At 55.2% G+C, this 14485-nt stretch overlaps 1 protein-coding gene across 1 annotated transcript in view; it reads left to right on the forward strand.

The window, feature by feature from the left end:
* Window positions 1-13087, forward strand: part of LOC123778162 (uncharacterized) — a 32256-nt gene extending 19169 nt beyond the window's left edge. Inside the window, 1 exon segment of the mRNA XM_087855939.1 lies at window positions 12710-13087. Coding sequence (XP_087712065.1) covers window positions 12710-12848 — 139 coding nt within the window. The 3' untranslated portion in view covers window positions 12849-13087.
* The last annotated feature ends 1398 nt before the right edge of the window (window positions 13088-14485 follow it).

Here is a 14485-nt window from a genome sequence, read left to right on the forward strand (position 1 = left end):
TGAAAGGACTCCCAAAGCACTGGTGAGCACGACAGGTGCGGGAGAGGGAGAGGGGGCCGGTGATTGGGGGGAACGAGAACACGGCAAAAGGTACTTAGTAAATGAAAGGAAGAGCGAGCATTTTCTTCGATTAGGGCTTGCACGAATATATAAGGAGGCACAAGGAGTACTGTGCCAGGTGACCGTGAACCAGCCATTACGATGAATCCACACGTGGGCACCTGGCATAGACAAACAGGCAGCCAAGAGTCTAAGAACAGATTAAAAAAAAAAAAAAAAGAGAGAGAGAGACAGAACCCAGGACACCAAAGAAGAGAGTTAAATTTTACCAAAAGTTGTCTAACTCCTGGCACACATAAACAAATAAATATCAAAATGAGAGAAAGCCAAAGAGAGAGTGAGTGGTGGAAACTCCCGGACACGGATGGGAGCATGACGTGAGGGGCTTGTGTCCCCCAGTCCTGGGAGCTGAATCTGTCCCATGAAAGGGTAAAAGAGAGAATAAAGTAAAATACCCAAATACAAATCAAGAGGCAGAGAAGGAAAAGGAACAGGAATGGGTAAGTAAATGCAGACAAGTAGACGGGGGTAGGATTCGTGCTAGAGCGTTGCCACGCAGCAAAGGTTATGGTGAGTCCAGCTCGACAAGCCAGGGCACTATCAATAAAATAAGTGTCTAAATCAACAAGTAAATCAGGATCTAGAGAAACAGGGCAGAGTGAAGGGGAGCCAGGCCCCTGGGCAACAGGATTGTCATTAATGTCATCTGGGCCCCAAAGCCCCCGGAGAAGGCAGGCAGGCAAGTGGAAGGGAGAAGCAAAGCTGACTCAGGAGGGAAGGACAGCTCTCAGGGTGTTGGCAACCAAACAGAGAGATGGGGGCTAGGTAGGAGATCCGAGGGACAGGGTGGGCTCAGACCGCGGAGCATCAAGGGTCAGAGTCTGGACACTCATTTCCGTTAATAGTGGAGTAAGTAGCTGATAAAGAAAAAGAAAACATGAAGGGAAAATGGAAGGAAGGAAGGAAGGGAGGAAGAAGTGCACGCACCGCAGAGCCTCAGGGGTCAGGGGTGGCCATTTGCAGGTGGCAGTAGGATTCGTCGGTCTGTGGTGACTGAGGGCCAAAGATCGAAAGAACGCGAGAGAGAAGAGAGAAAGGAGAGAGACAGAAGCAGGAGAACGGGCTTGGGGTGGGGCGGACGGTTGCAGTTAGGTGTGCCTGCCTCCAGGAGCATAAAAACAGTTACTTAACTAGGGACAAGGACTGGCCGGATCCATGAGCGCCCTAGGAAGGAGTGAGGGAGCAAAAGGTTTGTGTTAAGCAATGAGGAGGGTGCCTAATTTCCAACAGAATGAAAAGGCAGTGAGAAAGACAAAGGATGGGAGGAAGAAAAAAGCAATCAAGATGGGGAAAAAAATAAAAACTAAAAAAAGTCTATAAAAATAATAAATAAATAGGTCAGACAGTTAAGCCTAGGACAGGACATTCATTCAGATCTGGGGCCCCAGAGTTTATAAATGATAAAAACAAGACCATAAATAAAAAGACTGATGCGTGTAGATACACGAGAGGGAGAGGCCCACACTGGGGTAAGAACACGAGCAGGTGCCGTGAGCCCAGAGTTATGACTGGCTCAAAACTGGGCTCTGGAGATGGCGAACTAAATCCTAAACCAAATCACCAGCTCGAGGAATTAACGAACAAAAGGGAGCCTCACGTGCATGGGCGCTGAGACGGCTCTGGGAGCCACGCGTTGTGGTTAATCCAATTCTGTGCACCTGAGGTCCATAAATGAAAGAATAAATATTGAAATAGAAGGGTGACAGAAAGAATGACCGGACACAGGAACGACTGAATCAGAAATGGAGATGCTTGGGACAGCCAGGAGAGCTGTCCTTGGGATCGTCACTCATCTGACTCCGGGCCCCTGAAGGCTCCCCTCCCCCGCCCCTGAGCAAAAAGATGCAGGGACCCAGCTGCAGAGGGCAAGAGAGAGGAGGAGAGTGGAGGGAGACTAACAGGTGAACGGGGAAGGGGGGAAGGACACCATAGAAGGTCACCGCGGGTATGTCCGAAGCTGCAGGCTCTGTTAGGATTAGCCATGAGATCGACTGGTCCCTGTTTGTAGAGCGAGGGAAGTGGAGGGAGTGGAAAAAGAAGCAAAAGACGAGAAAGGGAAGATAATAAACATGAAAACAACCACAGTGCCAAATGGGGAGTTGGGAGAGCTTGTCCAAACAGGGATTATAATTAGTTTACCTACACTCTCCTTAAATAGATTCATGCACTGCCCCTTTCAGAGAATAAATGAAAAATAAAGGGAATACCCAGCCCAGTGGTAAGGCCGCGTCATCTAGCACTGTCATAAAACAGACGCAACGGAGGCCCATAAATGAAAGAATAAATACCTAAGTGTAAACGCTGGCTCAGCGCCGGGAAGAGAGATTGCAGATGTGCATGGGACCTGGTGCTCGGTGTGCGGGGGGGGCGGGGGGCTTACCTGGCAGGTTCTCTCACAGGGGACCAGGAAGGGAAAGGAGGGCCCTGGGCGGGGGAGGGCAGGGGAAGTGGACTTACCCTCGTGTGGGGAAGAGCAACATCAGGAAGGCGAGATTTGGGAAGAAATACAAGAAAGGAATAGGGAACAAAAATGCTAGGTGAGCACAGAGGTAAGGGCTGTGAAGGGAGGTCTGCACACCCAAGGCTCTGATCGTGGAGGCCCACAGATGAGGGAGTTAGGTGTAAAGGGATGAATGGAGGAGGAACTAAAAGGGGGGGGGGAGGAAGGAAGGAATAAGGAAAAAGGACGGAAGGAGGGAGGAAGGAAGGGAGGGACAAAGAAGGAGGAAGGAAGGGAGGGAGGGAGGAAGGAACAGAGGAGGAAGGAAGGGAGGAAAGAATAAGGAAGAAGGAGACGAGGAAGAAGGAAGGAGGAAGGAAGGGAGGGAGGTAGGAAGGAAGGAGGAAGGAAGGGAGGGAGGAAGGAAGGAAGGAGGAAGGAAGGCAGCAGTTTCTCGGGCGCCGAGCCCAGCCGCTGAGCGAGAGGGAAAGAAGAGGGATGGCTCTTGGTATGTTGTGTGCCTGGCACACGCACTTTGCCTGGCAGGGAGGAGCTGGCTCAGGAAGACCCAGGGCGGTATGCTGGCTGTGTGGGCCATTTCACCTCATTTCTCTGATCCTCAGTTTCCCCATCCGTAAACTTGGAAGGGCATCAGCTTCCTGCTTGGATTGATCGTGGGGGCAAATGCCGTCCCGCTTGTTGGCAGTGCCCTGTCCATAGCCCTGGGTAGGCGGAAGGGCTCGGGCCCAGGCCTTGCAGAAGGCTGTGTGAACAGGGGGTGTGGGGCCAGGTGGGTGTCTTGGCCCCTCCCTGGGCTGGGTCATCTGTGAGGGAGGCTCTTCCCGCCAGGGGGCAGCAGAGGGCAAGGGAGCAGGAGGCTGTGGGGCTTGTGGGCTGTCAGGGTGTGGCACCACTCCAGGGAAAGGTTAGCACGGGGCCAGCAGGGCCTCACAAAGTTGACCCAGGAGCCCGGTGACCCAGGCGCCCAGAGGCAAGTCCCCAGAAACCTCGTTCATGCAACCTTCTGAAATGGGCGCAGGCACCCTCCAGCCTCGTCTCCTAGGCCGCTTGCCCATCTCATCGGGGGTTCTCAGGCAGGTGCCCCTCAGCCTGGGGCTGCAGACGTGGTCCCGGGATCCCGGCCCCCTTGACATGGCATCCCCAGAGCCCGTTTCAAGGCCTCACTGTCTTCTCGCCTGTTTTCCGATGTCCTCTGTATTTGGGCAGAGATGGCGTGGGGGTATGTGTTGGAGTTGTCCCCTCTCCTCCTGACCTCCCCCCCCCCCAGGCCCACAGCAGGGCGGGAAGGTCGTTTGTACTGACATTTCCGACCCCAGGGACCCTGCGGATCTGTCCCGTCTCCTTTCTCTGTAGTGGACAGGATTTGTGCAGTGTGTGTCGTGTGCCTGTTTGTCTGCAAAAACCAGAACAAAGTCCCTCTCGACCTCTCAGTTTCTCTTGGGGACGTTAAACCAAAACTGGACTCTTGACAAGTGCCCTGAGCAGGAGGAGCCGTCTTGGCCGGAGCCTGGTGCGTGGCTGGGAGCCAGGGAGCCCAGAGGAGCCGGGCTGGGGCGGGGCTGGCGTGGGCGCTGACACCTGCGCTGACTCTGGACCCTGGGAGGGAGCAGGTGCCGGGGGGGGGGGCGGCTGCTGCCCTGGGGGCCAGCCATGCCGAAGGTGTGCACTCAGGCCAGTGAGGTGGGAGCCGCGGGATTCACAGCTGTGGAGTCGGAGACAGGACGTGAGGAGGCGGTGAGGGGGACTGGGGTGACTGCCACGCCTCTTGCGTGGCCCCAAATGGAGGATGGAATTCATGTGTGAGGAGCCACCGTCTGTGCCTCCAGGACCACGTGTCTGGGCCACGTGAGCAGGGCCACATGGGCCTGTATGCTGGGGCTGCAGGGCTCTGCTCACCTCCTCCTTAGGAATCTGGGGGCTCTGGGCTCTGCCTCAGCCGGGCTAAAGCCTGAGGGGTGCACCGGTTACCCCGAGATACCTGCTCACACAGGGACACCCCAAAGAGCTTCCCTAACCAGCTCACGTGTCACTGTGTGGACTAGGGTGGGTGCAGGAGGGGCCTGGAGCAGGGAGAACCCTATGCGGTTAAGTTAGCCAAGGCGCAGGAAGACTTTAAAATGTTGGTGTGTGGTGGGGGAGGAGGAAGGGGCCACAGCCAAGCGCCCGGAGGGAGCAGAGGAAGAGGACCAGACCTCTAGGGGAGCCTCCACCCCGTGTCCGAGGGGCTGGTGGGAGGTCCCACTGGCTGGGGAGAAGCTCCAGGGAGACCCGCGGGTGCCCCAGTGGGTGTGTGGGTGGGATTCAGTGGATTGTCTGTGTTCTCAGGAATGCAGAGGGCATGAGGCTTGTCAGGACGCTCAGAGTCTTTGGCCCTTAAGAGTTTTAAGTCTGGAGTTCTAAGGGTCTCCGTTCTGGGGTGCTGAGATTCAGGACAGGGCTTCCCCCCTGCCCCCCGCCCCCCAGCTGCAGAAGCCTGATGGGATCCCTGTCCGGGCCCACCCACGAGCTCCGAGTTGGGATCTTAGTGCTCCCCTCTGATCAGGGCACATCTTAAGTGTGTTTTTCTTTCTTTCCACTTATTAAAACAAGAACAAATTTTCTCTCTTGGACTTTGACTTCTGCATGCACTCCGTGCACAAATCCTTCCCCTGGTGACACTAGGAGCTCTCCTTAGACTCCTCTGTGACTCCCAGCTCCCTCCTCTGGAAACTCAGCCTCAGGGCTGGCCTTCCAGAGGCTGGAGGCTGGAGGCTGGGCCTCAGGCAGACAGGCCAAGGCCCCCCTTGTGTTCCTGATGTAACCGGTGTGGATGGCACATGACCTAGAGCAGGAGGTCGCCCATCGCCCTGACACGTCACGCCACTGTCTTTCTCCCCTTCACATTCCTGTCTGTGGGCATACTTTTATTTATTTTTTTAATGGACTTTTTTTTTTTTCTTTAATAAGCATCCAGTTTTAAACCTTGCCTTCTTCACTACATATATCCTGCGTTTTCCATGCAATATTTTTGTCATCAGCGTTTTTCTTTTTTCCATGAAAAAAAAAAGAATCATCGCCTCACTGGCTGTGTTGTGTCCCATGGAGTGGTTATTTGCCGTCATTTGCAATGCTGACCTGCTATTGTTCTGTATAACTCATCTTTTTTTTTTTTTCCCGAATGCTATGAATTCCACCACGGCGAATGGCTTTGCGCACATCCACTTTTTTCATTCTTATGAATTGCTTTCTTTCACCTGGAAATGACCACTGCTTCATGGCATGCCAGTTTCTCCTGCTAGACTGTGAGCCCCTTAAGGGCAAGGAGCTTGCCAAATGGATCTTTGTACCCCCAGTGCCCGCCATGTTGTGGATGCTGCGTGGGTGGTGTGCTGGGTGAGACGGTGGAAGGATGGGTGAATGCGTGGGTGCTGAGCGTATGATTAGCTTTCCTAGGGTTGAGCTTCTTGAGTGAAAGGCCAGGGAGTTTGTATGGATGTTGACTAATTTCCAAGGGCTTATAGCATTTTACAATGTCCAGTGATGTATTAGCATTTTGTTAAGATATTCCTAGTTTATCTCTGTTAAACAGTGTTTTTCTGTCATTTTAACTTGCATTGCTTTGATTACTAATGAAGGTTGAGCATTTTCACATATACTTGTTAACCAATTGTATTTTCTCTTCTGTGAACTGTTTGTCCAAGTCCATTGGGTCATGGCTTTCTGGTGAGACTGTTCAAGGATGGAATGGGTGTCCTTGGGATGTAGTGAGCCCTCCGTCACTGGAGGCATTCAAGGGACAGGCCAGGCAGAGCTTTGATGAGGGTAGTTTAAAGGAGATTCACATAGTAGGTGTGGGGTTGGTCTAGATGGTCTTGCAGGTCTATTCGACTAGGATTTGCTTCTCCCTGGAAATGGGGGGTGGGGGCCTCTTCCACTTGGCAGCCTGGCAACATTTAAGATCACATCCCCTGGCTGGGTTCATACATATGTGATTTATAAACTCTACACCGTACCCTCTGGAACTCTTGTGGGACAGGAGTATCTCTTTGACCCTCCGAGGCCCAGATAACCATGCCTAGCATCTCGTGCAGTTAGCTGGTAACTTCCCGCCAGCTCTGACACCCAGCCTTGTTTTCCTTTGAGGAAGCCAGCCCCCTGGACCATCATTTCCCACCTCTTAGGGAATCAGGAGAGACCATCTGTCCTTTGCATTCCCAGTGTCCTGCGATGTGTGAGCAAATGTCCCCGAGGCCTTAGATGGACGGCACATGTTAGATCAGGACTGGTGAAGAATCCTTCGTGTTTTCTTCAGTGGGGCAATTAAATTCCATGACCCGAGGAGCAGAATGGACCCCCTGGTCTTCTTGGGTTTCCCCTTGTGCCCTATCACAAACTGACCTCAGCTCAAAGGCCATCGAGACCATTTGGGGAGGGTGTGTCACCCACAGAGGGCTTGCCCTACTTCCGGAACACCCCCTGCCCTCAGCACAGAGCTGCTTCCTCCCGCCGAGCCCTCTACTATAGCACTGAACGCTGTTTGCCTGCGTCAGAATTAGTCACGCACATGTCTGTCCCAGCATCGAGGCTTGGGAGGCCAGCAATGACTTCCAGCATTAATTTAATCCATCCATCCATTCATCTGTGCGTTTGGCCTCCATTTCTTGACCTGGTGCTTTGGCCTCTCCCTTCCCTGAAAGCAAGCCTTTTCATTTTGCCGGGCTGTGTAGCGCCATGGGCTGTGGTCATGAAGCGAACGCTCTTATTAGAGCTTTCTCCTCCGGGGTCACTGCTCTGAGCACGTCCCAGCTGGACTCATCTGCCACTGTCACCCACACGGCTTCTGTCCCCATGGCGCTTTCCCAGGCATCACCCACGGCGGCGGATCCAGGGCCAGGGTCCGAGAGCCCCCCCGCCCCCCGCCGTGCGCGGAGGTGTCCTCCCCAGGCCGCCCTGCCTCGTGCATGGTCCCTGCCCTGAGCTTTGCCTTCAGCCTCTCTGCTTGCTCCACCAGACGGCAGTGGTTGTAATTCACCCCTTCATTCCTTCATCCCTTCATTCCTTCACAATCGACACACATTTTTCCGAATTAGCTAGTGCTATACTAGAGATGGCTCCCAACGACTCATCCTGATTATCTCCTTTTGGAAGAGAAGACGGGCCTGTCTGCAAGGGGCCATGTTTGTGTGCCAGCAAAAGGCGCCACCCTTGGTTCAGCCCCAACTTCCAGATCGGAGTTCCGTTGGAAGTTTGATGGCCTCCCCGACTTTTTTCCTTACAAAACTAGGTTGATTGGTAATCAGCAAACTGCGTCCCCGGGTGTTCAGAAATCATAACCTGTGTCCTCAAGAGGCCAGAGTGACGGCTAGGGGGTCTGAGATGAATGGCTGCTTCCGGCCGTGAGCTGGCTTTTAAGTCATTAGGACACCCTGATCTTGCCCGCTGGTGATCTTAGAGCTGTTCCTGTCCCTTTTGAAATTAGTTAATGCTGAGCTCTATTTAGAGAAAATTGGGGGAGATGATTGCTCCCCGAGGTGACAAGGATCATACCCTGTGTGCGGGTCTGTACCAACTCATCCGTTGGCAGACCTGGGCATCCAAGACATATGGTACTTTGCAAACCCTGGACGTGACCCCGAGCATTCATGCGGGTCCCAGGCCAGGCAGGACCCCCCTCCCCGCCTTTAGTTCACTGCTCCCTGTGTGGGACAAGGCAGAGGTCTTGGGGCCTCTGCTTAGAATTCTGCAGTTTATTCATTGCATTGGAGAGAAGGCGTAGTGGGCAAAGCCAGGACCCTGGAGCTGGACAAACGTGTGTGGTTGAAACTGACCGTGACAGCTTGAGTCTGTCTTCTGGGGGGACAATGGCACCCACCTCGCAGGGCTGTTGTGAGGATTGCTGTAACCAGGGCTTTGAACTGGGATTCTGACCAGGCGGTGCGCGTGCCCCCGGGGGGCTGCTGGGGGTGGGATGGCAGGCCGGGAGGGGCAGCCTGACTCAGCAGGTTAGTGGGAAATTGCTTTGCCAGACACGCAGGGGACACCGTGGGATAGGGTGCTAAATTGGTATGACATTGTAGGGTTAGATGGGAGTAATTTTGGCAGGGATCTTTATGCCGGGGGAATGGGGGCCTCTTTGGGCAACACCCTTGCCCCCCCTGGGGTACGCGTTCACGCTCACCTCTGTAAAAGGTTGGAAGAACCCTCTGGGTCCTGCCTACTGCTGGGTCTTGCCTGTGGGCGGCACTCACACACATTCCTCCCTCCGCAAGAGCTCTCTCCTGGCAGTGTCCTCCCCCCGACATACTAGGCACCGGCCATCAAAGACACCGCAACGTCCCCTCCCTCAGTTAACAACATTTGGGCTCAAATGCCAGCAGCCTGGGTGCCTAACACAGAACCAAGCCAGTGGTAGGGGCTGCCTTCCATTTTTGTTGAATGGCCAAATAACGAGTTGTAACCACATGCAAGTGGCAGATGTTAAAACCCTTACTAAGATTTTGTATCTCGCTCCTGATTAACCTGTTAACAATCGTTGTATTGTATCTCACGGACTTCTGTATGATGTGTGTTGTTTGAAAACCAGGATTCTTGTTTTGGGTGTTATGCGATGAAACTTTGGCTGTGTTCTGTGTTAGAAATTAGAAATTAGAACCCGGCCGACCCAGGGGCCACCTAACTGTTGTGCGGTGCTGGGCAAGTCACTTCTCCTCTCTGACCCTCGGTCTCCTTTTCTCTGATGGGTCACCAGAAAGCTTCCTCCACTGGGTGGTTGTGAGGCCAGGGGCCGGGTGAACTATAACAGAGCTGATCAAATGCCGGCTCTCATTGAGAATGGTTGTATGTTGGGGATTGCCTGGAAAGTTCCAAGCCTTTGCTGGTTCTAAGTGAGTTGAAAGTCAGCATTGACTTTGTGCTCAGATTGTATTTCAACAGTCAATGGAACGTGTAAGACAGAGGCTGAGCGGTCTGCAAGTATTTAGCGAGTTGGCCCAGGGTAAATACTGGTTTGATTCATGAGTGACGGCTTTTTTCCTTCCTGGGAGCCTCCCCCTCGTCCCACTTTCCATCCTGGCTGCTGCTTCTCATGGGGAGGATTGCCACTGGCTGGGGTGACTGCTTCGGGCTTGCTGTACCTGTCGATGCCGTGTCTGCTTGTGGGGCTTCCGCAGACGTCCGTGTGTGCCCCGGGTCGAGTCGGCCAGGCAGGACGAGGTTTAGAGGCAGCGTGAGGAGGGGCTTCTGGGTGACGTCTTTGGGTCATCTTCTTCTGCCCTTTAGGGGAAAGGCCTGTGCTCCTCATTTCCTCACACCCCTCTTCCGTCTTACTCTGGCTGTAAGGTGAAAAAATCAGTCTGCAGTCTCTCTGTGGGCCTGGGACCAAGCTGGGGCAGGGCTGTAACCACTACACCCCGCAAGCTTCCTGCTTGATTGGGGGGTGGGCCCGGTTTCTCCATGAGGGAGCTGAGATTCAGAGATGGGATCAGAGCCAGGGCTCAGCAGTCTTGCATGAGGAGCTGGTGCCCTTTGACCCTGCCAGCCAGGCTCTCCTAGTTACTGAGGCTGGTCTCTGCTGGCCCACATGTGCTTGGCCGTGCCCCTGGCAGGGGTCACAGTGCTCCAGAGCTCAGTCGGCTCCAAGGGGGACTTGGAAGCTTGGCTGCATTAGATAAGATATTAGGGGTCATTTTGGGTGGGTGGGTGGGGGGGGTCTCTTCAGGAGACCCCTGAGTTTCTTTCCTGGCCCTGTCCAGTGTGTGTGGGGGGGTAGCACTCTGCTCTGTCACCCCGAAACACCATCCAGGTGGGTTGGAGTTCTGCACCCCCAGCCTCTCTCCTGCTCTGCCCGCCCTCTGCGGAAGCCTCACCGGCCTCCCCTTCTTTCTGCCTCCTGCTTTCACAGCCTTGGTAGGCAGGCTCTTTGTGGCCCTTGCTGGTGTCCACCTGGCCACTTCTTGCGGGAGGTCTGGCGTCCACCCCTGTGCACCTGCAGCCAGGAGCACTAGCACCGACTCCCCGATACTCCTCTCCCTCAGGCTTAGCTGAGGGGGCCCTCGCTCTATCACTGTTCGCTGTCTGCCCTGTGGACATCCCACATCCTTGAGAACATGCCTGAGCGGAGAGGGGCCTTGCCTTGGTGCTCCTGAGGGACCCCAAGGGAGAGACAGGTAGATAGGGGCCTCCTCCCAGGGGACTATGAGTTTATGTTCAGGTGTCCGCTCCCCGATGGGCCTTGGGCTCCTGGAAGCTTAGGGCTGTGTGTGACCCAGGATGAGGAAGTCTCCTTGGTGCCCAGTGTTGACACGTCACCTGCCCCTTGAAATGGGCAGGGCTGGGTCCCCATTTCCTGAAGGCAGGTGAGGGACCGGAGGGTCGGAGGGGTGACGGCCAAGCTGTACTTGAACCCTCACTCTGAGAGCTATGCTTCTCTGACCTTACTGCACTAGTAGCGTCTAATAGGTGCTCATGACTGAGGAGGCGGGGTTTTTCAAGGACGTGAAGAACTGAATTGATGGTCAGCTGATGTGCAAGGTGAATCCACATGTGTTTCTTTAGGAGGAAAGTGTGTTTTCTTGGCAAAGACTCCCCAGGGCACATCCTGAGGGTCTCTGCCTGTGGCGGGGCTTCCCCCTGGGGCAGGTGCAGCTCAGAGGAGGGCCCCTCCTGACAGACATGTCTGTCTGCTGCACATTTTTGGAAGTATTTATGTCTAGAATAAACTTCATTTAGGCTCAAGTGTCCTCGTTTGTGCTGTGGCCCAAGTGATTTTGGTAATGTGGCATTTGGTAATGCCCAGGTTGGAGGGAGGCCCTGCTCATGCCCACACTCTTTCTGTGGCTGGTGGTGGTGGGTCCTGGAGTGTGGAGATCTCCACCAAATGTCTTTGTTTCCACCATTGGTGACAGTTAACCTGTAAGGCACATGCCAAGTCCGAGATGCAGCCATGGGCACCCCAAAAACAAGGAGGGATTGGACTCCAGACCGTGGTTCCTTTCATCTGCTCTCACCCCCAAAGACGGTACCCGGGCACAAGTTGAGGGATGGGACTCTGGAGGTCTTGCTCTTTTGAATTCTGGTCCTGGTGTCACCGTTGGCCAGCGCAGTGGCCTTGGGCAGGTTACAGGCACCCCGAGTCTTGGTTTTCCCACCTGTAGAATGGGTACTGAACAATTGTATCCGCACAAAGGACACTGGTAAGCCCCGAGAACAGGCCGCGTGCCTTGCTGCACCCCATATGCTGCTCTGAGAATCAAGGTCTGGGTTCGAGGCCACTCTGGGGCCCACGTGTGTGTGGCCTGGCCGATTTTTGCTCACCTGTAACCTGGAAATAGTCACATTTACCTGGCACGGTATTGTGGGATTCAATGAGTTTGTTTATGTGAAAATAAATGCTTTGTTACCTGGTGCACAGGTGGCCTCACCCCTTGTTCTCTGGTGGGCCCCGGGTCTGGCCAAGGTGCCCTGTGGCCTGTGGGCGCTGGTCGCAGAAGTCCTGTGCTCCCCAGAACTACGGTGGCCCAAGTGGCTGGTGCGCGGAGTGGAGGGTGTCAGGGAAGCACGCGGCCAGCTCTGGGGAGGCAGGCAGGGAGGGCAGGGTTTGCTTTTAAATACAGAGATTTAACAAGATCAGAGGAGGTGGGGTTGAGGCCAGAGGCGTTGAGGGCAGGGGGGAGCAGGGGGAGATTTTAGACACCCCCAGAGGAGGGGGGCTGCTATTTTAGAAAACATCCAGGTTTAATTGGCAGTGGTTTGGGCAGGAGAGCTGGGGTGGTGTTTAGAAAGGCTGAGAGTTCCAGATTCTGGGTTAGTGAGGTGAGAATCTTCAGAGGTCATGGGTACAGGAGGGTGTCAGGACTAAGGGTATGCTTCTGGAAATCTCTGCAGGTGGGGGAGACTGGGGAGGTGGTGATGTGTGGGAGCCCAGAGATCGAGGGGCACTAGCTGGAGGGCAGGAGCTGGTGCCTGGGTGCTCCTCCGACCCCCCCATGGCTGCTGGGAGCCGGGGCCTTCCCCCCGTGGTGTCCAGTGGTGTCCAGTCCCGGGGGCCTCTCTCCTCTCCTCGCCCCCCCGGCCTGCCTGTCTGCATGAGAACTCTTGTCAGCCAGTGAGACCGGGAGCGGGCCCCTTCATCTGCACCTGTGTCTCTCTCAGCCTCCGCAGCCACAGGGACACCCTGCACACGTTCCCGCGGGACAGGCCGGACCCAAAGACTCTGGACCAGGGCCGCCCCCTGCGAGGAGGGGCATGCCCTCCCGGCCTCTCCTTGCCTAGCCACCCGCCCTCTGACTGATGGACTTCACTGATCTGAGGCTCAGACACGTGGGCTGGACCCCTACCCACCCCTCATGAACCCTGAGACTTGGGGGAGCCACCGAGCCTTCACTTGTCCACACCTGAGGAGTGGGCTCGGACACCTACCTCACAGGGTTGTTGTGAGGAGCGAGTGATGTGGTTTGAAAGCGCCTGACCTGGGGCTTGGCACAGCCTATTGTGCTCTCAATAAATGTGTTTCTTGCCTTAACAAAACCAGTGATGGACGTGCTACTAATATGAGGAGGGCTGAATGTCGGGTGTGCCATCTGGCTGGGGCTGCTCTCACCCCGGGAGTGTGGTGGGCGGGGAGGGCGGGGGAGCCAGCGCTGACCTCCTGTGGCAGATGTGTTTTGGGGTGAACTAACTCCGGCTGGTCCCCCTTCTTCTAATGGTTTTGGGATGTCAGGTTCCTTTCCAGAAAGGAATGTAGCTGGGGAGTGGAGGATGTCTGAGCTGAGTGCAGCGTCGGGGTCCCCAGAGCCCCAGAAGGGCTGCCCCCAGGCTGCGACTCTTCCTCCCCTCCTCCTGCACTCCCCGGGCCCTGCAGGGGCCAGGCAGAGCTGCGGTCCTGCTCGAACTGACGGTGAGTGTGTGGCCAGCCTGGGTATGACCCAGGGCCAGCGCTCACTGCCTAGGATGGTTACCGAGCTCAGAGGGACCCTGAGGAGATGGCAGCGGTGCAACCTCAGATGCAGCTGCTGTCCCCACTGGTGCGGGCGCCGAGCCTCGTGCCTCTGAGACCCAGCTCAGGAAAGTCAGGCTGTTGGCCGAATGGTGACAGAGAGGAGCAAGGGCCAGGGAGCTGTGGACCAAGTCCACACGGAGTCCTGGGGGTCGGCACACCTGGCTTTGCTGGAGCAGATGAATTCGACATGCAACCAGTGAGAAAGGAGAGGCTGACCTCTGCCACTACCACCATCAACACCAAAAGCCACCTCCACTGCCATCACCACCACCTCCTTCCTCCTTCACCTCTTCCTACTTCTTCCTCCTCTGACTTCCTCCTTCATCACCTTCTCCTTCCTACTTTCTCCTCCTCCCTCCTCCTCCTCCTCCTCTTCTTCTTTCTTCTCTTCCTCCTCCCTCCTCCTCCCCCACGCAGGGAGGTGCCTCAAGAGAACTACAGGAGAGTCCCACCATGAGTGCATGGGGCTGAGGATGGCTCCTTTGCAGAAAGAAAGAACTACCTTGGTGCCCATGGCCATGTCTTGGCCAAGGAGACTCGACCCCAGTCCCTGATGGAGATGATGACACCCATGGTGCAGAGTATGGTCCAGGCAGCATGAAGACAAGGAGAAGATGGTCTCCAGAGTGTGCCCCACTGAGATGAGTCCATCCCAGCCAAGATGGGGCCAAGAGAGTCCTGCCCATGGTGGATAGAGCCCCAGCCTCTGATGACATTCAGATGTCCATGATGAAAGACCCCCTTGACGTTCCAGAGCCGAGACCCCAGCTCCAACCTCCCATGAAGCTCAGATGTTCATGAAGGGCCTCCTTGATGTTCCAGAGCCAAGACTGCAGTTCCAGCCTCTGATGAAGATCAGATGTCTATGATGAAGGGTCCCCTTGATGTTCCAGAGCCAAGACCACAGTTCCAGCCTCCGATGAAGCTCA

This window comes from Ursus americanus, chromosome 26 (assembly GCF_024610735.1).
Source record: "Ursus americanus isolate L20-20 chromosome 26, mUrsAme1.1.p, whole genome shotgun sequence".
Classification (NCBI taxonomy): domain Eukaryota; kingdom Metazoa; phylum Chordata; class Mammalia; order Carnivora; family Ursidae; genus Ursus; species Ursus americanus.